This window comes from Heterocephalus glaber, unplaced genomic scaffold (genome assembly GCF_053883595.1).
Source record: "Heterocephalus glaber isolate CG9 unplaced genomic scaffold, H.glaber_assembly_v1.0 deba00001452, whole genome shotgun sequence".
Taxonomy (NCBI): Eukaryota; Metazoa; Chordata; class Mammalia; order Rodentia; family Bathyergidae; genus Heterocephalus; species Heterocephalus glaber.
In genome coordinates, this window is record NW_028258302.1 from 15,504,560 (window position 1) to 15,526,493 (window position 21,934).

The 21,934-nt window shown below is 40.1% G+C and overlaps 1 protein-coding gene across 4 annotated transcripts in view; it reads right to left on the reverse strand.

Annotated features, from left to right (window-relative positions):
• Pigv (phosphatidylinositol glycan anchor biosynthesis class V) overlaps positions 1 to 21,934 on the reverse strand; it is a 48,152-nt gene that overhangs the window by 9,397 nt on the left and 16,821 nt on the right. For 3 of the 4 annotated variants that reach the window (XR_002396995.2, XR_002396994.2, XM_004850674.4), the window contains one exon: positions 20,593 to 20,956. The exons of the other annotated variant lie outside the window; for it this stretch is intronic. Coding sequence is in view for 1 of the 3 variants with exons in the window: in XM_004850674.4 (XP_004850731.1) it covers positions 20,909 to 20,956 (48 nt within the window). In the remaining 2 variants the exon portion in view is untranslated. Of the gene's footprint in view, positions 1 to 20,592; positions 20,957 to 21,934 lie in introns of those variants that run through there. 4 annotated transcript variants of the gene reach the window in all.

Genomic DNA, 21,934 nt, shown 5'->3' on the forward strand with positions numbered 1-21,934 from the left:
TAAGAAGGCTATTGTCTTTTGAGTGTTGGCCTTATATCCAGCTACTCTACTGAATCTGTCAATTAGGTCTAGAAGGCTTTTGACCGAGTTTTTTGGGTCTTCTATGTAAAGTATCATATCATCAGCAAATAATGACAGTTTCACTTCTTCCTTTCCTATCTTTATTCCTTTTATTTCTTTCTCTTGTCTAATTGCTATGGCTAATGTTTCCAGAACAATATTGAACAGTCAATATAGTTCTTGAAATATTAGCCCGAGCAATTAGGCAAGAGAAAGAAATAAAAGGGATATGGATAGGAAAGGAAAAAGTTAAATTATCATTATTTGCAGGTGATATGATCCTCTACATAGAAAACCCCCAAAACTCCACCAAAGGACTTGTAGAATTAATAACCAAATTCAGTAGTGTAGCAGGATACAAAGGTAACACTAAGGGCCGGGGGTTTAGCTCAATGGAGCCCTGCCTGCCTCACAAGCGCAAGGTCCTGAGTTTGATTCCCAGTACTGCAAGAAAAAAAAAAAGGCATTTGTCCACACAAACTTAACACTAAAAAATCAATAGTGTCTCTGTACACTAATAATAAACCCACTAAGAGAAAAATTAGGGAAACAAGCCCTTTCACAATAGCATCAAGAAAAATGAAATACTTAGGAATTAACCTAATCAGGGAAGTGAAAGACTTCTACAATGAAAACTACAATACTCTGAAAAAGAACAAAGAGGACACCAGAAAACAGAAAGATATCTACACATTCTTCAAAGAACTAGAGAAAGCAATCCTAATATTCATATGGAACCAGAAGAGACCAAGAACAGCAAAAGCAATTCTGGGCAAGAAGAGCAAGGCAGGGGACATCACAATCCTGGACTTCAAGTTATACTACAAAGCTATAGTGATAAAAACAGCTTGATATTGGTCCTCAAAAAACCCCCAAATAAACAAACAAACAAAAAAGACTTGTGGATCAATGGAACAGAATACAGAATGCAGAAACAACTAACACACTCAGCTACCTCATCTTTGACAAAGGGCCAAATACTTTCACTAGAGGAAGGTAGCCTCTTTAACAAATGGTGCTGGGAAAACTGGCTATCCACTTGCTAAAGACTGAATTTAGACCCCATATCTTTCACCACACACTAAACAAAAAGCAAAATAGATCAAAGATCTAAATATTAAAACAGAAACACCTAATCTGCTGAAAGACAAAATATGTAAAACTTTTGAAGACATAGGTGTAGGTGAAGACTTAACAGAAACCTGGTTGCATAAGAAATAATAGCAAGAATCAACAAATGGGATCACATCAAATTAAAAGCTGCTTTTTTGTTTGTTTTTGTTTTTGTTTTGTTGAGACAGGGTCTCACTATGCAGTTCAGGCTGGCCTTAAACTCACTATGTTGCCCAGGATGGCCTTGAACTCAGGGGGATCCTTCTGCCTTAGCCTCCCGAGTGCTGGGATTACACAGATGCATCATCACACCCAGCTCTAAAAAGCTTCTATACCATAAAGGAAACCACCAACAGAGTGAACAGACAAGATACAGAATGGGAAAAAAATTTTGCTTGCTACTCCTCAAATAAAGGACTAATATCTAGAATGTATAAAGAACTCAAAAATATTAGATCCCCCAAATTTAAAGACTCAAATAAAAAGTGGGTATCTAAAATGAATAGACAGAGGGCTGGGGATTTAGCTCAGTGGTGCTGTGCCTGCCTGGCAAGCGCAAGGTCCTGAGTTAAATCCTAGTACCAAAAACAAACAAACAAAATTAATAGACAGGGCTGAGGATGTAGCTCAGGGTGCTGGGCATGCCTATAATCCCAGCACTCAGGAGGCTGAGGCAGAAGGATCCCTGTGAGTTTAAAGCCAGCCAAGACTACATAATGAGTCCCAGGCTATCCTGAACTACACAGCAAGACCCTGTTGTGATAAAGAAAAAAGAAAAAAAATCTAAATAAATATTCCATTTGACCCAGCTATTCCCCTTTTAGGTATCTTCCTTGAAAGAGTTAAAGACATCATATTACAGTGATACATGCACACATGTGTTTTTGTTTTTGTTTTGAGCGTGTATTCCCTGGGCATGCATGCCTATGTTTATAGCAGCAAAATTTATAACAGCTAAATCTTCGAAGCAGCTTATACGCTCATCAACAGATGAATGTATAAAGAAAATGTGGTGATGGGGCCAGGGATGTAGCTCATTGGTTTCGCCACCTGCTGCGCAAGCACAAGGACCCGAGTTTAATCCCCGGTACCAAAAAAACGAAAATGGTGTTGGGGCCCGGGATTTAGCTCAGTGGTCGCACCACCTGCCTCAAAAGTGCAAGGTCCTGAGTTCAATGCCCAGTAAAGGTGGGGGGGGGGGGAGAAAGAGTGGTGTTTATATACAATGGAGTACTACTCTACTCTGCCATAAAGATAAACTTGAGTCATTTGTAGGAAAATGGATGCACCTGGAGACCATAATGTTAAGTGAAATAAACAAGACACAAGCTTAAATATTACATGATTTCTCTTACATGACAGACCCAATACATAAGTGCAAAATAAAAGACAGACAATAGGGGGAAAAAAGAGAGAGAGAAAAAAGTTGCAATCTGAATTCAAGGTCAGCCTGAACTATAGCAAGACCTTGTCTTAAAGAAATTTAAATAAATAAAATATATCCTTATTTTATAATTTTTTCAATTTTTATTTTTTCTACTTTTTGAAACTTTTAAATTAAAATCTAAGACACACGTATACACACACAAAACTAAGACACAAGACACATACATTAGCCTAGCTTAAACAAGGTCAAGACAATTAATATCACTGTCTTCCATTTCTATATCTTGTCCCGTTGGGAGATCTCCAGGGGGGAGCTGTCACCTCCTATGATGATAATACCTTCTTATGGAGTCCTAAGGGACCTATCTGAGGCTCTTCTTGTCACTCTTCTCATAAACATGTCCATGGTGGTTTGCTTGATGTATTTCTTTTGTCATAATAGATTTGATGTCAGCAGATAATGCACCATGAATATTCTTCTCCATTAATGAAAACCTTTCAGTATAGGTGACCGTGTTTTTAAACCTTTTAAAGGGCTTGTTGAGGTCTATAAAAGCTTCTACTAACACCTTCACTGAATTTTTGGGGTGGGGTTCTTCATCTTCTGCAGTTTCCTCTCCTCTTGCTCTTCAGCTGTGCGCTCCTGTTCAGTTGCAACACCTCATTAATCAGTTCTTCAGGAACCACCTCTTGAGATCCTTAATGCCACCCTCATCCACACCTAAGTTAGAGTCGTTTGCCATCTCGACCACAGTCTTGTTGATTTTTGCAAACTTCTCATCCTTGGCAAATTCTCTGAAGTCTTGGATGAACCTCTGGTGTGTGTTTTTCCAGATGCCTGTCTTTGGTAACATCACCCCAAGCCCAAGCAAGGTTGTTTTAATCCTTCCAGAATTTCATTAGTGTCTTTTCAGTATCTCTCTCAGTTGTAGCAACAGCCTGGACAAAGGTCCTCTTTGGGTAACAGGCCTTAAAGTCTGCTATAACTACTTGATCCATTGGCTGGATCAGAGACAGTGTTCATAGGAAGAACTATCATTTTGATATTGGGATGAAGATCATCAGTAAAAGGAGAATGTACAGAAGTTTTATCAACAAGAAGCAGACCTTGGGCTGGGATATAGCTCAGTGGTACAGTGCTTCCCTAGTATATGCAAGGCCCTGGGTTCAATTCCCATTACAAAAAAAATGTGTAAGGTATGTTATTCTCTAAATAGTACTTCATTTCACTGGCCTAACAATTCAGTTAGATTTATTTATTTATTTATTTATTTATTTATTTATTTAGAGACAGTGTCTTGCTGTGTAGTTCAGGTTGGCCTTAAACTCACTATGTAGCCTAGGCTGACCTCAAACTTGTGGTGATTCTCCAGCCTCAGACCCGCCAAATGCTGGGATTACAGGCATGCACCACCATGTCTAGTCCTGGGCTAGCAATTCAGGAAGGCATTTTGGAAGAGGATCTGGGTCATTCGTGATTTGTGTCTATGTGTATGTGTGGTACTGGGGACTGAACCCAGGACCTTCAGCATGCTAGGCAAGCACTTTAGCACTGAGCTATATCCCCAGCCCATCTGTGACTTTGTATTGCTCCTGGCACTATGTGCTTAGTGATAAGTTTGAGGGCCTTGGGATTCTCACTGTGCCATAAAAGTTTTCAATTCCTAGCCTGCAGCATTATCCCAAGCAAGACTCTTACCCTGTCCTTAAAATCCTTGAAACCTGGCACTGACTTGGCCTCCTTGTGGATGAAAGTCCTTTATAGACATCTGTTTCCAGAATAGGGAGGTTTCACCTTTACTGAAGATTTGCTCTGGCAAGTGGTTTTCCTCTATAGAAAGCTTATCTAGAGTTCCAAAGCCTTCATTAGTTTTTTTTTTTTGGTTTTTTGAGACAGTCTTGCTATGTAGCCCAGGCTGGCCTTGAACTCAAGGTGATCTGGTGCCTCACCCTCCCAAGTACTGGGATAATAGGTGTGCACCACCATGCCTAGCTGGTCAGCATTATTTTTTTACTAGAGAAGGACTGGTTCATCAAAGAAAACAGCTACTGGGGACCTAGGGATCCTGTGGACCATTTCTGTTGGCATCCAAGCAATCCTGATGTGTTTGTCACTGTGTCTGGAATGTGAGGTCTATAAAATGCATTGCTACTATGAACACTAAGGGCCAGACATCTGCTGGAGTCTTGATGGGCAGACCATTGCTGTAGGCAACAAGGATGATGTGGTGATCTTTCTTGATGCAGAAGAGCAGTTCAAGTTGGTGGTCAACAAAAACTCCTGGAACAATGACAATAACATGCTCTTCCTGATAAATTATAATGATTGTTAATAACATCCTCAGTTATCCAGAACTGAATGAAGCCTGCAGTCCACCAATGCTCATCTTTCTAACTGCATCTGTATCAAGTTTGATCCCATGGGAAAGTGGGTTTTTAGTTTGTTTGTTTGTTTTGGTACCAGGGACAGAACTTGGGACCTTGCTCTTTCAAGGCAGGCGGCAGAACCACTGAGCTAAATCCCCGGCCCGGGAAAGTGTTTTGCTCCCAGAAGTGTAGATGCTTTGGTCAGCCTTGGGAACACGGATGAGGTGGTGTGTGTGCAGTGCTTGGCCAGCTTGGTGTGTGCAAACTTCAATATTAGTCATGATGGGAAAATGCTGGCATCAGCATCAGAGGGTCATTTTATTGAGATAACTGAAGTAGAGACGGGAGGGGTCTATGGGAGGTTCAGTGTAAGCCCTGACCTTCACCATGGTGTAGCACCTCAAAAGGCCTCCACTAGCATTTGCCTCTGATGACAAAGATGGCAAATATGACAGCAGCTGGAAGCTGGAACTGGGAAGCTGTTTAGACTTCCTAATGACCCAAGAGGATTTACTTTGTGTAGCTTGGTCTCTTCTCTCAGACTTGGTGGGCACCCAAAATATCTATATATTGGTATAAAGATCCTTTGTCAGGTTGCCCACTCCAATTCTCTTCCTGTTTTTTGTTTTGTTTTGTTTTTTGGTACTGGGATTGAACTCAGGACCTTGTACTTATGAGGCAGGTGGTGTCCCTTCCTGTTTTTTATGTTAGCAGTTTCTGTTCTTTCTTCCCAGTAGCAGGTAGCTACTGTACACTCTGCAGTGTGCAATGACTTCAGCTTAGCTTGTCCTCTGGAGGCCTCCTGTCCTCCAATTTAGATCTGTGGTAGACTTTGTAAAGATTTATGCTGTTTCCACCACACCTAGTTTGGAGGGAAGGTGGGATGGGATTTTTTTTTTGTACTGAGAATCGAACCCAAATGGGATTTTTAATAATTAAAAAATAAAGTTGGATGTGGTGGTGCACAACTGTAATTCCAGCACTTAAGAGGCTGAGGCAGGAGGATTACCATGAGTTTGAGGCCAGCCTGGACTATATAGACGCTGTCTCAAAAAAAATCCAAAAAATAATTTTAAAATAAATATACAATAATTTTGAGAATTGAGGGCCAGGAATTTAGCTCAGTGGTGCCACCCCCTGCTTTGAAAGCCCAAGGTCCCAAGTTTGATCCCTGGTACAAAAAAAAAACAAACCCAAAACAATGAGAATTGAGTTAAATAAAACTGACTTTTTTTTTTTAAACCGGAGTGGTGGTGCACACCTATAATTCCAACACTTGGGAGGCTGAGGCAGGAGGATTGTCATGAATTCAAGGCCAGCCTGGGCTATATAGTGAGACCTTGTCTAAAAAAACCAACATATAAATGAATGAATGAATAAATAACTGACTTTTGTTATGAGACTTGTAGGATTTTTTTCTCTTTGGTATGGGGATCGAACTCAGGACCTTGCACTTGTGAGGCAGGCACGGCACCACTGAGCTAAATCCCCTGCCCAAGGATTTTTTAAATTATGGATTTTTTTTTTTGGTACCAGGGATCGAACTTGGGTCCTTGCACTTGCGCAGCAGGCGGCGAAACCACTGAGCTAAATCCCCAGCCCCTAAAATTATGGATTATTATGTTGTTACAGGAAGATATTGCAGTTTTTGTATTTTTAAAAATTTGAGTTTAAATGTAATAGTTCTGTTTAATGTTCTAGCCAAAGAATTCTAAAACATAAGGACAAAGCATATAGTGCATAGGCTACAGCAATCCTTAAAAGCATCCATTATTTGTATGAATGTATGTACGTCTGTCCTCATTGTACAGAGGATTTGTAGACAATCCTCTGCAGAGGACTTTTCAAACTCTGAGAAAAGTTGTAAAATATAGTAAGAAATACAAAATCAGGATAAGACAAATGTAAAATAGAATAGAACATCAAGATTAAGGACCTACTTGAATGATTTAACTAAAATTTTGGCCTTGGGCTCTCTGGTGGTAAAGGGAAGAAGGGCTCAGTCAGCTAATTCTTATTACAAAAAACACTTGCTCCTTATCTCTGAAAGGAATGGCTGATGTAGGGAGGTTGTTATCTGTGAACAATATGGTTTTTTTGAGATAGGTCTCACTATGTAGCCAGGCTGGCCTCAAACTCATGGCAATCCTCTTGCTTCAGCCTCCTGAGTGCTAGGTTTACAAGCGAGTGCCACCACCCCTGGGTTCCCCAGATTTCTGTGTCACTTTCCCATCACTGAGACATAATACCTGACAATAACAACACAAAGGAGGAGAGGGTTATTTTGGCTCTCAGTTTCAGCCCAGGGTCAGCTTGCTCCAAGGTAGAAACAGTGTGGCAGAGGGACACGGTGGAGGAAAAGGTGCTCGACCCATGGCAGCCAGAAACCAGACAGTGAGAAAGGAGGAGCCAGGGAGGGAGCTGTACCTTTCCAGGTCATGCCCTCAGTGACCCACCTCTTCTGACCAGGCCACAGAACACATTCAGCTATGATGACTACAGTGCCCTCATGATTCAGTCACCTTTCAAAAGCCCCACCTCTGAACACATGAGATTTGGGGAGAAATTCTAGATCCAAACAATAGTACTCCATAAGTCAGGAAGATCTTGCAATCATTTTAGTGTATAAGTTATTTCCTTATAAGTCAGATTTTGTACCTGCCCTCTTGGAGAATGCTGAGATTTGACCACAGTGACAGGTCCAGTGGCAGCAAAGGGTGGTCTGGGTGAAGAGGAGAATGGTGCATCTTTGCATGGCATGTCTTTTGTCCCATGGGACAGTATTACATGTTTTTCAAGCAAGCTGATCTTCTCAGACACAAGAGGACAAGATGCTTCTGCTGGCAAGGGGAAGCTCAGATGGAGTCGAAGATCATCTTTGAGACAAATAAGGTTACTCTACTTCAAGTTTCAGGGTCCTACTCCTTTGCAATCATAGGAAAGACTAAATTCAATGATTTAGTTCTGCAATATGCACAATTTTTGTGTTTTATTCATAGCAAGAAGTTTGGTGGCTGCAAGAAATAAACAGATTATTTTTTGGCTAGCATGGAAACTCTAAAGTTCTCTCACCATGGCTTGAGCTGAGAATTTTAAAATCTGAGCTTGTCATTTTCTTTCTATAAGGACTCTGATGTAATCAGAAGAATCTGTCCCATACTGTAGCCCTTACAGTCACTGTCAGTGACTGCCCTACCAGTCAAGCACAACAACCACTTGGGCCTTCAAGGTACTTGCTTTAGTTGGCACTTCATCACAAATAACCTTAGGTAATGATCTGATTAATTATGATGCCACAGTATGCCATGAATTGATACCATCACATTTCTCATTGGCAAGGAGCTCAGCACATTCAAACCCAATGACGCAACCAAGCCAATTTCCTAATCTCATCTTTTGGGGCCTAATTCTTGTCACCACTCCTAATACCAACTTCTGTATCAGTCAGGGTCTAGTCAATGTGACAAAAACCATAACAATTATTGGTGCAGTGGTGCACATCTGTAATTCCAGCACTCAAGGAGCCTGAGGTAAGAGGATTGCAAATTTGAGCCCAGCCTGGGCAATTTAGCAATTTAGTGAGATCCTGTCTCAAAATAAAAAATAAAAGGGCTGGGGATTTAGCTCAGTGGTTCTGCCACCTGCCTCGCAAGCACAAGGTCCCGAGTTCAATCCCTGGTACCAATAAATAAATAAATAAATAAATAAATAAATAAATAAATTTTTAAAAAGGGCTGGGGATGTAGCTCAATGTGAAGGCCTGGATTCAAACCCAGTATCTCCCCGCCAATAATAGTTAAGTAGATGGATGTTATGACCCACACCTATAATCCCAGCTACTCAGGAAGCTGTGGCAGGATTAAAATTTTGAGGCCAGCCTGGGCAACCTACTGAAACTCTCTTGCAAAATACAAAATAAAAAGGGTTGGATATGTAGATGAGGGGTAGAGCCCTGGGTTCAGTCCCCATTACCAAAGTGGTAGGGGGTAGTTAACTAAGTGTAGAGTTGTTAACAATAACAGATAATTATAAGGGTAAAACTTTCTCAATATCTTGGAGGCAGTAAGACAGCAGGAAGCATTTGTAATTCCTTGGCCTAGGAGAATGACAAGAAGGGTTTAGGAAGAGTAAAACTACAAAATCTAGAGGGACTCTGCAGAGCTGACACTCAAACCTGAGTCTGGGTCTGACATCTATTGTCTCTGAGCTTAGAGGAGGAACCAGACATCGGAGGAGCAGATACTATCCAGCTGGTGTCTCTGAGTGGAGAGCTATGGAGCTTGTTCTGCAATTAGAAAATAAACTTTAAAGTGGTTTCTGCTGCTGCTACAAGCAGGACCTGCCAGAGTGCAGGAGTATTACTAAGGTGGCCCTCACAGGAACAGGAAGCAAATGGGTCTCTTTCTCCTCTGGCCACACTACCTCCCTCTAGTGGCCCTGACTCACAATGCCAAACACAAACCAGGTTTGAGAGCAGAAATAAGATTTGTGGAGTCCCAGATCCAGTATGGGTGGATTTGGAGCTCAGAGAAAAAAACTTAATAATTAGCAAAGGTTATTCGTGTACAAGAAGGCTATTGATTTTTGAGTGGTGACTTTGTATCCAGCTACTCTATGAATTTGGTTATCAAGTCTAGAAGTCTTTTGGTGGTGTTTTTGGGGTCGTCTATATAGAGCATCATGTCATCCGCAAATAATGACAGAAAGTATGGCTGCTATTGAAATCAATGCAATGGAGACTAAGCTACAAGACTAATGAATCAAAAAAATCAGAGTTGGGGCTGGGGATTTAGCTCAGTGGTTTCGCCACCTGCTGCGCAAGCGCAAGGACCCAAGTTCAATCCCCGGTACCAAAAAAGAAAAAGAAAAAAGAAATCAGAGTTGGTTTTTCGAAAGAATAAATAAAATCGATAAACCCTTAGCCAACCTTATCCAAAAAAAAGGAAGGAAAAGGTTCAAATTCATGCAACTAGGAATGAAAAAGGTGAAGTCATAACAGATCCAGCAGAAATCCAGAGGATCATCAATACCTACTTCGAGAACCTATACTCTAATAAAACGGAAAACACAGAAGAAATGGACAGATTCCTAGATACATATGTTATTTATTTATTTCCTTTTTTTGGTACCGGGGATCAAACTCTGGTCCTTGTGCTTGCGCAGCAGGCGGCGAAACCACTGAGCTAAATCCCCAGCCCAGATTCCTAGATACATATGAATTACCAAAGTTGAACAAAGAAGATATAAAAAGTCTAAACACTCCAATTACAATCAGTGAAACTGAAAATGTAATTAAAAATTCACCATCAAAGAAAAGCCCAGGTCCTGATGGCTTCACTGGTGAATTCTACAAGACATTTAGAGAAGAACTATTGCCACTACTCTTTAAACTCTCCAGTGAAATTAAAAGGGAAGCAATACTTCCAAATTCATTCCTGGAAGCATTACTTTGATTCCAAAAGCAGAGAAAGATCCAGGCAAAAAAGGGAACTACAGGCCAATCGCCCTAATGAACATAGATGCAAAAATCCTCAATAAGATACTGGCAAACAGAATACAGAGGGTGATCAAGAAGATCATACAAACTGACCAAGCTGGATTTATCCCAGGGATGCAGGATGGTTCAACATATGTAAATCAATAAATGTAATACACTATATTAACAGAGTCAAGGACAAAAACCATTTGATCATCTCAATAGATGCAGAAAAAGCATTTGACAAAATCCAACATCCATCCATGATAAAAACACTACAGAAAATTGAAATAAATTGTCTTTATCTTTAACTTGATAAAGGATATCTATGAAAAACCAACAGCCAACATCATATTAAATGGTCAAAAACTGAAAACCAGGCCAGGGATTTAGCTCAGTAGCACTGTGCCTGCCTTGCAAGCACAAGGTCCTAAGTTCAATCCCCGGTACCAAAAAACAAAACACAAAAACCCCTAAAAACCACACCAAAATCAGGAACAAGACGAGGATGTCCACTATCACCACTCCTGTTCAATACAGTTCTGGAAACATTAGCCACAGCAATTAGACAAGAGAAAGAAATAAAAGGAATAAAGATAGGAAATGAAGAGGTTAAACTGTCATTATTTGACAATATGATGCTCTACATAGAAGACCCAAAAAACTCTGCCAAAAGACTTCTAGACTTAATTGACATATTCAGTAGAGTAGCTGCATACAAGGTCAGTACTCAAAAAATCAATAGCCTTCTTGTACACAAATAACAAACTCACTAAGAGAGAAATTAGGGAAACAATTTCTTTCACAATAGCATCAAAAAAAATGAAATATCTAGGAATCAATCTAATGAAGGAAGCAAAAGACCTCTACACTGAAAACTACAGCACTCTAAAAAAAGAAATTGAAGAGGATATAAGAAAATGCTCCTGGGTAGAAAGAACCAACACAGTGAAAATGGCCATACTTCCAAAACTGCTTTATAGATTCAATGCAATCCCAATTGAAATTCCAACAGCATATTTCACAGAACTTGAGAAAACAATCCAAAAATTCATTTGGAATAAGAAGGGACCTAGAATAGCAAAAGCAATGTTAGGCAACAGAGACATGACAGGGAGTATCACAATCCCCAACTTGAAACTATACTACAAAGCCACTGTGATAAAAACAGCATGGTACTGGCAAAGAAACAGACCCGAGGATCAGTGGAATAGATTAGAAGATGCAGAAACAACTCCAGACATACTCAGCTACCTCATCTTTGACAAAGGAGCCAACCATCCTCACTGGAGGAAAGATAGCCTCTTCAATAATTGGTGTTGGAAAAACTGGATTTCAACCTGCCAAAGATTAAAACTAGATACCTGGGGCTGGGGATTTAGCTCAGTGGTTCTACCACCTGCCTGGCAAGTGCAAGGACCCAAGTTTGATCCCCAGTACCAAAAAACCCACAAACAAACAAACAAACAAAAAAACACACTAGACCCCTTTCACCATGCACTAAACTAAAATCGAAGTGAATTAAAGATATAAATATTAAAACAGAAACACTAAACTTGCTGAAAGATAAGTTAGGTAGAACTCTTGAAGACATTGGCATAGGAAAAGACTTTATGAACAAATCCTCAGTAGCACAGGAACTAGCACAATCAACAACTGGGATCTCATCTTTTTAAAAAGCTTATGCACTGCAAGAGAAACCACCAACAGAGCTAAGAGACAACCTACAATGTGGGAAAAAATTTTTAGCAGCTGTTCCTCAGACAAAGGTCTACTATCTAGAATATATAAAGAACTCAAAAAAATCAGACCCCCCAAATATAAAAACTAAATTCAAAAAGGGGCAGCTAAAATGAACAGACATTTTTCAGACAAAGAAGTAAAAGCAGCAAATAAATATATGAAAAAATGTTCAACATTACTGGTCATTTGAGAGATGCAGATGAAAACAACACTGAGATTCCACCTCACCCCAGAAAGTATGGCTGCTATCAAGAAATCAAACCAATAACAAATGCTGGCGGGGTTGTGGGGAGAAAGGAACCCTGTCTCCACTGTTGGTGGGAGTGCAGACTGGTGCAACCACTGTGGAAATCAATATGGAGATACCTCAAACTAGGTAGATACCTCAAAAAACTAGGATTAGAGGTTCCATTTGACCCAGCTATCCCTCTGCTGGGTACCTTTCCAAAAGAAATAAAAGAATCATACCACAGTGATATATGCGCACCCATGTTTATAGCGGCACAGTTTGTAATAGCTAAAACTTGCAAACAGCCCAACTGCCCATCAACTGGAGACTGGATAAAAAAGATGTGGTTTATGGGCCGGGGATATAGCTCAGTGGTTTCGCCACCTGTTGCGCAAGTTCAAGGACCAGAGTTTGATCCCAGGTACCAAAAAAAAGATGTGGTTTTTCTATAAAATGGAGTACTACTCAACCCATAAAGAATGAGAAACTAGAGACATTTATAGCTAAATGGACTCACATTAAGGCCATACTCTTAAATGAAATAAATAGGACACACATGAGTAAATACCAAATAGTTTCTCTGGTGTGAAAAACTAAAAGTGTAAATAAGGTTCAAAATGTATAGTGATAATGTGAAATAGGAAGTAAAGGGGCAAAGGGGAAGGGGAAGTGGGAGGGATAGGGGAAATGAAAGAAGGGAAAAGAAAAAATATGAGCAAAGGAAAAAATGGAAACAAAGTCTTTGTAAATAGGGAGGGGTGGAGAGGATGAAGGGAGGGCAGGGGAATGGGGAAAAAAATGGGAACCAAGATAAATCATGTAAAGGTACAAGATCCCAATGATGAATGTAGCTGTATTGTACACCTAAAATGTACCAATAAACTTAATGAAAAAAAAAAGAATGGCTGCTATCAAGAAATCAACCAGGGCCGGGGATGTAGCTCAGTGGTTCTGCCGCCTGCCTCACAAGAGCAAGGACCCAAGTTCGATCCCTGGTACCCCCACAAAAAAGAAATCAACCAAGAACAAATGCTGGTGGGGCTGTAGGGAAAAAGGAACCTCTGTCCACTGTTGGTGGGAGTGTAGACTGGTGCAACCACTGTGGAAATCAGTGTGGAGATTCCTCAAAAAACTAGGATTAGAAGTCTCATTTGACCCAGCTATTCCCCTGCTGGGTATCTTCCCAAAAGAATTAAAAGAATCATATCACAGTGATATATGTCCACACATGTTTATAGTGGCACAGTTTGTAATAGCTAAATCTTGGAAATAACCCAAATGCCTGTCAAATGGTGACTGGATAAAGAAGATGTGTGGGCCGGGGATTTAGCTGAGTGGTTTTGCTGCCTGCTGTGCAAGTGCAAGGACCCGAGTTCGATTCCCGGTACCAGAAAAAAAAAAAAGATGTGGTTTTTAAAAAAATAAAATGGAATAGTATTGAGCCATAAAGAATGATAAACTAGAGACATTTATAGCTAACAGATGCATATCAAGGCCATACTCTTAAGAGAAATAAATAGGACACACATGTGTAAATACTGAATTGTTTCTCTGGTGTGAGAAACTGAAAGTGTAAATGAGGACCAAAGTGTATAATAGATAATATGAAATAAAAAGCAAAGGTTCAAAGGGGAAGTGGAAGTGTGTGTGTGTGGGAAATATGAGAAAAGAAGGAAAAAACGGAAACAAAGTTTTTGTAAACAGGGAGGGTGGAGGGTGGAAGGGAGGGAAGGGGAATGGGAAAAAACAAGAATTAAGATATAACATGTACAGGTACAAATTTCCAATGATGCATGTGATCATAATGTATACCTAAAATGTACCAATAAAGTTAATTTAAAAAATAATTATCAAAGGTATCTTTATAATGTATTCCAAGGAAGAGGTGAGCTTAGGTGAAAATTAGCTGATTTTCAGGGCTGGGAATTTAGCTCAGTGGTTCCGCCACCTGCCTTGCAAGCGCAAGGACCCAAGTTCAATCCCCGGTACCAAAACAAAAAAAATTTAGCTGATTTTCAAGCAGAGACAGCAAGGGAATAGAGAAAGTCCAGAGACCACGGGTCTCTCAGGGTTGGAAAAGCTGACTGCTTCTAGTAGACAACAAATAGTATAAGGTGAGATTAAAAAGGTCTTGAAAAAAAAAGGTCTTGAAAAACATGAGTTGAGCCAGGTGTGGTGGTGCAGGCCTGTAATCCCAGAACTTGGAAGGCTGAGGCACGAGGATTGCCACAAGTTTGAAGCCAGCCTGGGCTACATAGTGAATTCAAGTACAGCCTGAACTACATAGTGAGATCCTGTCTCTCAAAAAAGAAAAAAAAAGAGGTAATGATGTAAAGAAATACATCAATTTGAGATTCTAGGAAAAACCTGAGTGTCACATGGATCTGCCTAGAAGAAAATGGAGCCAGGCATGGGAGCACACATCTGTAATTCTAATATACAGGAGGCTGAGACAGAAGAGTTGTGAGTGTGAGGCCAGCCTGAGCTACATAGTGAGTTTGAGACCAGCACAAACAACATAATGAGACCTTATAAGAAAGAAAGAAAGTACCCAAAGATCAGTGGAATAGATTAGAAGATGCAGAAACAACTCCAGACATACTCACCCACCTCATCTTTGACAAAGGAGCCAATCACCCTCACTGGAGAAAAGATAGCCTGTTCAATAAATGGTGTTGGAAAAACTGGATTTCAACCTGCCAAAGATTAAAACTAGACCCATATCTATCACTGTGCACTAAACTAAGATCGAAGTGGATTAAAGAGCTAAATATCAAGACAGAAACAGTAAACTTGCTGGAAGATAAGTTAGGTAGAACTCTCAAGGACATTGGCATAGGAAAAGACTTTATGAACAAAACTTCAGTAGCACGGGAGCTAACACAAAGAATCAACAACTGGGATCTCATCTTATTAAAAAGCTTCTGCACTGCAAGAGAAACTACCAACAGAGCTAAGAGACAACCTACAATATGGGAAGAAATTTTTAGCAGCTGTACCTCAGACAAAGGTCTACTATCTAGAATATATAAAGAACTCAAAAAAATCAGACCCCTCAAATTCAAAGACCCAATTCAAAAATGGGCACCTGAAATGAACAGACATTTCTCAGACAAAGAAGTAAAAATGGCAAATAAATATATGAAAAAGTGTTCAACATCACTGGTCATTCAAGAGATGCAGATGAAAACAACACTGAGATTCCACCTCACCCCACAAATGGCTGCTATCAAGAAATCAACCAATAACAAATGCTGGTGTGGGTGTGGAGAGAAAGGAGCCCTTCTCCATTGTTGGTGGGAGTGCTGACTGGTGCAACCACCGTGGAAATCCGTATGGAGATACCTCAAAGAACTAGGACTAGAGGTCCCATTTGACCCAGGTATTCCCCTACTGGGTATCTTCCCCAAAGAATTAAAAGAATCATACCAAAGCGATATATGTGCACTTATGTTTATAGCAGCACAGTTTGTAATAGCTAAGGTTTGGAAACAGCCCAAGTGCCCATCAACTGGAAACTGGATAAAGAAGATGTGGGTTTTTTTATAAAATGGTGTACTACTCAGCTATAAAGAATGAGAAACTAGAGTCATTTATAGCTAAATGGATGCATATTGAGGCCATACTCTTAAGTGAAATAAATAGGATACACATGTGCAAATACCAAATAGTATGTCTAGTGTGAGAAACCGAAAGTGTAAATAAGGATGAAAATGATTAAAACAAATAACTGATAATTTGAAATAGGAAAAGATCCAGGGGGGTAGGGGTGGCGGGAGGGGAAGGGAAAAGGAAAGAAGGGAAAGGAAAAATTATGAGAAAGAAAAAAAAATGGAAACAAAGTCTATGCAAATAGGGAAGAGTGGTAAGGGTGAAGGGCACATAGGTAATGGGGGAAAAAATAAGAACTAAGATACATCATGTTCAGGTTACAACCCAGTGATAAATGTAAATGTATTGTATACCTAAAATGTACCAATTAATATAGATAATAATTGAAAAAAATTTTTAAAGAAAGAAAGTAAACAAGGAAAAGGAAGGAAAGGAAGAGGAAAAGAGAGAGAGAGACAGAGAGAGAAAGGGCCGGTGTTGTGCAAAGGCCCTTGCACTCAGGAGGATTGCCTCAAGTTCAAAGCCAGCTACACAATGAGTTCCAGGCTATCCTGAACTACATAGTGATAGCCTGTCTCCAACAACAACAAAAAAAAAAAAAAAGAAAAAGGGAAAAGGAAAAGAAAGAAATCAAGAAAAAAAAGTTTAGAGTGCTGGGGGATTGTGAACCCTGGGCCTTGTGAATCCTAACTAGGCACCCTACCACTAACTTACACTCCTAGTCCCTGTGAACATACCTTTTAGATAATGATAAATATTTAAATCAGTAGACAACAGAAAAATGACCAACTTTTCCTAAAAAGGAGGAAATTCTGCCAGCAGAGGGCCTTTAACTACAACCTGAACCCTTCCATAGGTCTCTAGCTGTCACCTTTCCTATAGATTTTGACTTAGCCTCTATAATTATGAGCTAATTCCTTAAAATCACTCTGCATATATGCATGGTTTTTTTTAATATGGAACTTCAAGGGACTCCACAACAGTAAAAACATTTTTCTTTTAGTAAAAACAATTTTAAACAAAAAGAATGAAGTTAGAGATTTCTCACTTTCTGATTTCAAAACTTACTACAAAGCTACAGTAATCAAAATGATGTGATAGTCGGGCATGATGGTGTAGGAGGATTGGGAGTTTGAGGTCAGCATGGGCTTCTTAGTGACTTAGGAGGCCCTACTTCAAAATAAAATATAAATAAAGGGGTGGAGATGTGGCTCAGTGTGAAGGCCCTAAATTCAATACTTAGCCCCCCAAACAAAACAAAAAACTGTGGTACTGGTATACAGACTATGTATTTATTTGGCAGTTCAAAGGATTGAACCCATTGCCTTCATATTGAGCTCATCCCCAGAACTTTTATCAAATTATTATTATTTTTAGACAGGGTCTCACCAAGTTACTAAGTTGCCAGGGTTGGCTTGAACTGGTGATTCTCCTACCTCAGCCTTCCAGAGTGCTAGGATCACAGACGTGTGACATCACACCTATGTATTTTTGCTACTGGGGTTTGAACTCAGGGCCTTGAGCATAAGCTAGGCAAGTGCTCTAACAATCAACACTATTTTATGTATCTGTTTAAAAAATATTTTTACAGTGGTTTCGCCGCCTGCTGCCCAAGCACAAGGACCCGAGTTTGATCTCCGGTACCAAAAAAATATATATATATATATTTTTAGGGCCATGGATTTAGTTCAGTGGTTCCACCACCCGACTTGCAAGTGCAAGGACCTGAGTTAGATCCCCGGTACCAAAAAGCAAAAACAAAAATATTATTAAAAGAACAGACATATAGACCAATAGAAAAATAGAGCTAAGAAAACAAAAACAAAAGCAAACAAACAAAAACTAGAAACTTAGGCCAGTGATGTAGCTCAGTGGCAGAACACGTTCCCAATATGTACAAGGGCTGGGTTCAATCCCCAGTACCACACACACAAAAACAAATAAATAAAATAAGATTCGAAAAAGTTGGCTGTCTTGGGCACTTTCCCATCACTGGGACACAATATCTAATATCCTAACAGCAAATCAGCTATAAACTGATAAATCAAGTGATAACTACCACACTGCCCCAATAGCCACCCAAAGATCCAATCACCCACTCAAAGATCCACCCATGAGTGTATGAGACTTTGGAGGAACATCTAGATATAAACTGTAACACTGGCCTTGGCATCTTAGTGAGATCCTGTCTCAAAAAAGAAAAAAAAAAAAAAAAAAAAAGTAAAGGTTGAGGATAGAGTTCAATGGTAGAGCACCCTGATCCCAGTATCAGTGTGATCCCAGTTGCATCCTCAGTATCACAATAAAAAAAAAAAAAAAAAAAAAACCCTGAAAACAAGGACACTATGTTAGGATATTAGTTTTTTGAGACAGGGTCTCGATATGTAGCTCAGGCTGGCCTTGAACTATGTAGCTCAACTCATTTGGTCTCAAACTCGTAGTGATCCTCCTGTCTCTGCCTCTGTTTGGGTGAAAAGGCAACCCACAGGACAGGAGAAAATAGGTGTGGGGTTGTAGCTCAATGGTAATGTGCTTGCCTAGCATGCACAGGCTCTGGGTTCACTTTCTAGCACTGAAAAAAGAAGGAAAAAAAGAATGGGAGAAAATATTTGCAAATCATATATCTGATGAGAGATTAATGTCCAAAATATATAAAGAATGCCAACAACTCAACAACAACAACAAAAAACCTCCAAAATATGAGCAAAGGATCTAAACAGGCATTTCTCCAACAATATACAAATGACTAATAAGCCCATGAAAAGATGCTCAATACAACTAATCAATTGTGAAATGTAAATCACAACCAAAACTAGCAGCTACTCAGAGGCTAAGACAGAACTGCAAATTCAAGGTCAGCCTGGGCAACTTAGGGAAATTATCTCAAAATTAAAAAAAAAAAATTTAAAGCTGGATATGGTGACACAAGCCTTTAATCCTAGTAGTCTAAGAAGCAGACGCAAGACTTGGTGACTTAGTGACTTAGCAAGATATTGTCTCAAAAAGTTGGGGGGGGGGCACTAGGAATGTAGCTGTGTGAAGCCCTGGGTTCAATCCCCAGTACCACAAAACAAAACCACCGCACACACCAAAATGTGAAACCAGACCCACTAGAATGACTATTAAAAAACAAAACAAGAGGGCCCGGGGATTTAGCTCAGTGGTTTCGGTGCCTGCTGCGCAAGTGCAAGGACCCGAGTTCGACCCCCCCCCCGCCCCCGTACCAAAAAAACCCCAAAAAACAAAAAACAAAACAAGAGGGCAGGGGATTTAGCTCAGTGGTTCTGCCGCCTGCCTGGCAAATGCAAGGTCCTGAGTTCGATCCCTGGTACCAAAAACAAGACAAAACAAGAGTGGGGTATGTTAGTGCATGCCTGTAATGCCAGCACCAGGGAGGCAGAGATAGGAGGATCCCTATGAGTTTGAGACCAGCCTGAGGTACATAGCAAGACCCTGTCTCAAAAAAACTAAACCAAACCAAACCAAAACCCAGAAAACAGCAAATGTTGGCAAGGATATAAACCAGAACCCATGTGTGCTGCTAGTGGGAATATAAAAGATGCAACTGTTGCAGAAAAGTGTGGAAATTCCTTTAAAAAAATTAGAATTATCATATGATCCAGAAATTCTACTTCTGGGTATATACCAAAAGACAAAAAAGAAAAAAAAAAATCAACCAAAAACAGGGACTCAAACGGATACAGTTAAGTCCCTGACTCGCAAATGCATTCCATTCTGGGAGAACACTCATAAGTTGGACAAAGTAAGTCTTAAACACCTTTGACACAAATATACAATGTACATTGCTTTGTGCTTCCTAGTAGTACCGTGCATATCACCACTGCTTTTCCTCTTGCAGAAGCAGACATCCTGCACTCTGAGCACTGTCCTACTGCACACTATCGCATTGCATAGTAACCACACAGCACCACAACTGTGACAAATGTCTGGCAGACACGTAAGCTACTCTTGAGATGTTTGCATCTACAAATGTTCCTAATGTGAAGTCCATTTGAATCTGTGAAAGTTTGCAACTCGAAGAATGCTTGTAAGTCAGGGAATTACTGTTATTTGTATTCCTATGTTTATAACAGCATTACTCATAAAAGCCACAAGATGGAAGCTACCAAAATGTTCACTTAGAGACAGATGAATGGGTAAGCAGAATATGATACAATGGAATTTTATTCACCTTTACAAAGAAATTATGGGCCATGGTGGAGCAGAGAGGGGAAAAAAATTCAATATGGATGAAACTTGCAGACATTATGCTAAGTAAAATAACCCAGACAGTAAAGAACAAATATTGTATGATGCCACTTATATGAGATACCTAGAGTAGACAAATTTATGAGAAAGTGGAATGATGCTTGCCAGGGGTCAGAGGAAGAGGGGAATGAGAAATTATTGTTATTATTATTTTGGGGGGGGCACTGGGGATCGAACTTGGGACCTTGCGCTTGTGAGGCAGGTGGCGGAACCACTGAGCTAAATCCCCAGGTAGAAGTTATTATTTAATGAATATGGAGTTTTAGTCTGTGAAGATGTAATGTCCAGGAAATAGTGGTGATGGCTGCCCAAAAATACTTGCCACAGTACTACAGAATGGTTAAAATGATAAATTTTATGTTAGGTGTATTTTAACACACAAAACCTTAGACTGAGACTTAAAACCACGGTAGGCCCATGCTTTCATGGCGAAAGCTGAACATTCTCCAAGGAGGTCACACTCTCCAAAGTCCATCTCCAATGAGACCATGAAGGAAAATCAACAAGGAACTTCCCATAAGGTACATCCAAGAGCCTCGGAGAACAATGGACTAAGAAGTCTTTCTTGTAACAAAAGCTAGGTCATTAAGGAACTTTCCCCAGCCCCAGAGAATAGGTTAGCCGTGCCTGACCAGTGGGAATTCAGAAGGGCTTCAGACCAGACTGCTGTATCTCTCCTGAATCCTTTTCAAAATGGGAGTCTGAAAAAAATAACAAAAAAACCAAAATGAGAGTCTGAACTGAGGTTATTCTTTTTTTGGTCTACTGGATGTATTTGTGAAGTGCAGATACTTTGTTTTCTTAGTGCATAAATCACGAGAAGCCATACCTAAAGCTGGTGAAGAGACTTCGAGCTGAACATAATGAATGACCAGATGAGATTTGGTGTTATTTCTCTAGGGAATGGACAAGTGTTTCTGAGAGAGGTATTGGCTCCTGATGTCACACTGTGACAAATATCTGTGTTCTTGTCTTCCTGAACCCACAGCAAGACTTCACTTCTCAGTAGGGCCACCAGATTAACAAATAAAAATAAGGATGTCTAGTACCATTTGAATTTCATATAAATGAAGAATTCCTTAGCATAAGGATGTCATATAAACTATCTGGAATATAATTATACTGAAAAATTATTTGTGGCAACCCTACTCTCTCCTCCTTGGAGTAGATGCAGCCATCTGACTTGAGTTCTTGCCAGTAGAATGCGATGGGAGTAGGCTGGCCCCTTAGTGCCCCTCTGGAGAATCACAAAATGCAGACTAGGTCCCCAATGACTGGACATGGGCCTTTCTTCCCAAACCTACAGAAGAACTCTTAAATGCTTAAGCCACTGAAATACATCCCTAAGGTTTTTAATTTTTCCCCTTAGTGCTGAGGATTGAATCCATGGCCTTGTGCATGCTAAGCATGTGTTCTACACTGAGCTACATCCCCAGATTCTCAACAGCTTTTTTCCTTTAAGACAGGGTCTCACTACATAGTCCAGGTTGGCCTCAAACTCACAGTGATCCTCCTGGCCTAAGTGCTGGGATTGCTAGTTTCTTATCCTTTCCTTAATCTTTTTTGGTACCAGGGATTGAACTCAGGACCTCAAGCTTGGCAGGCAGATGCTATGCTGCTGAGCTAAATCCCTGGCCCCTAAGTGCTTTATTCTTGTAACTGCTCTGTGTGAGAGATGC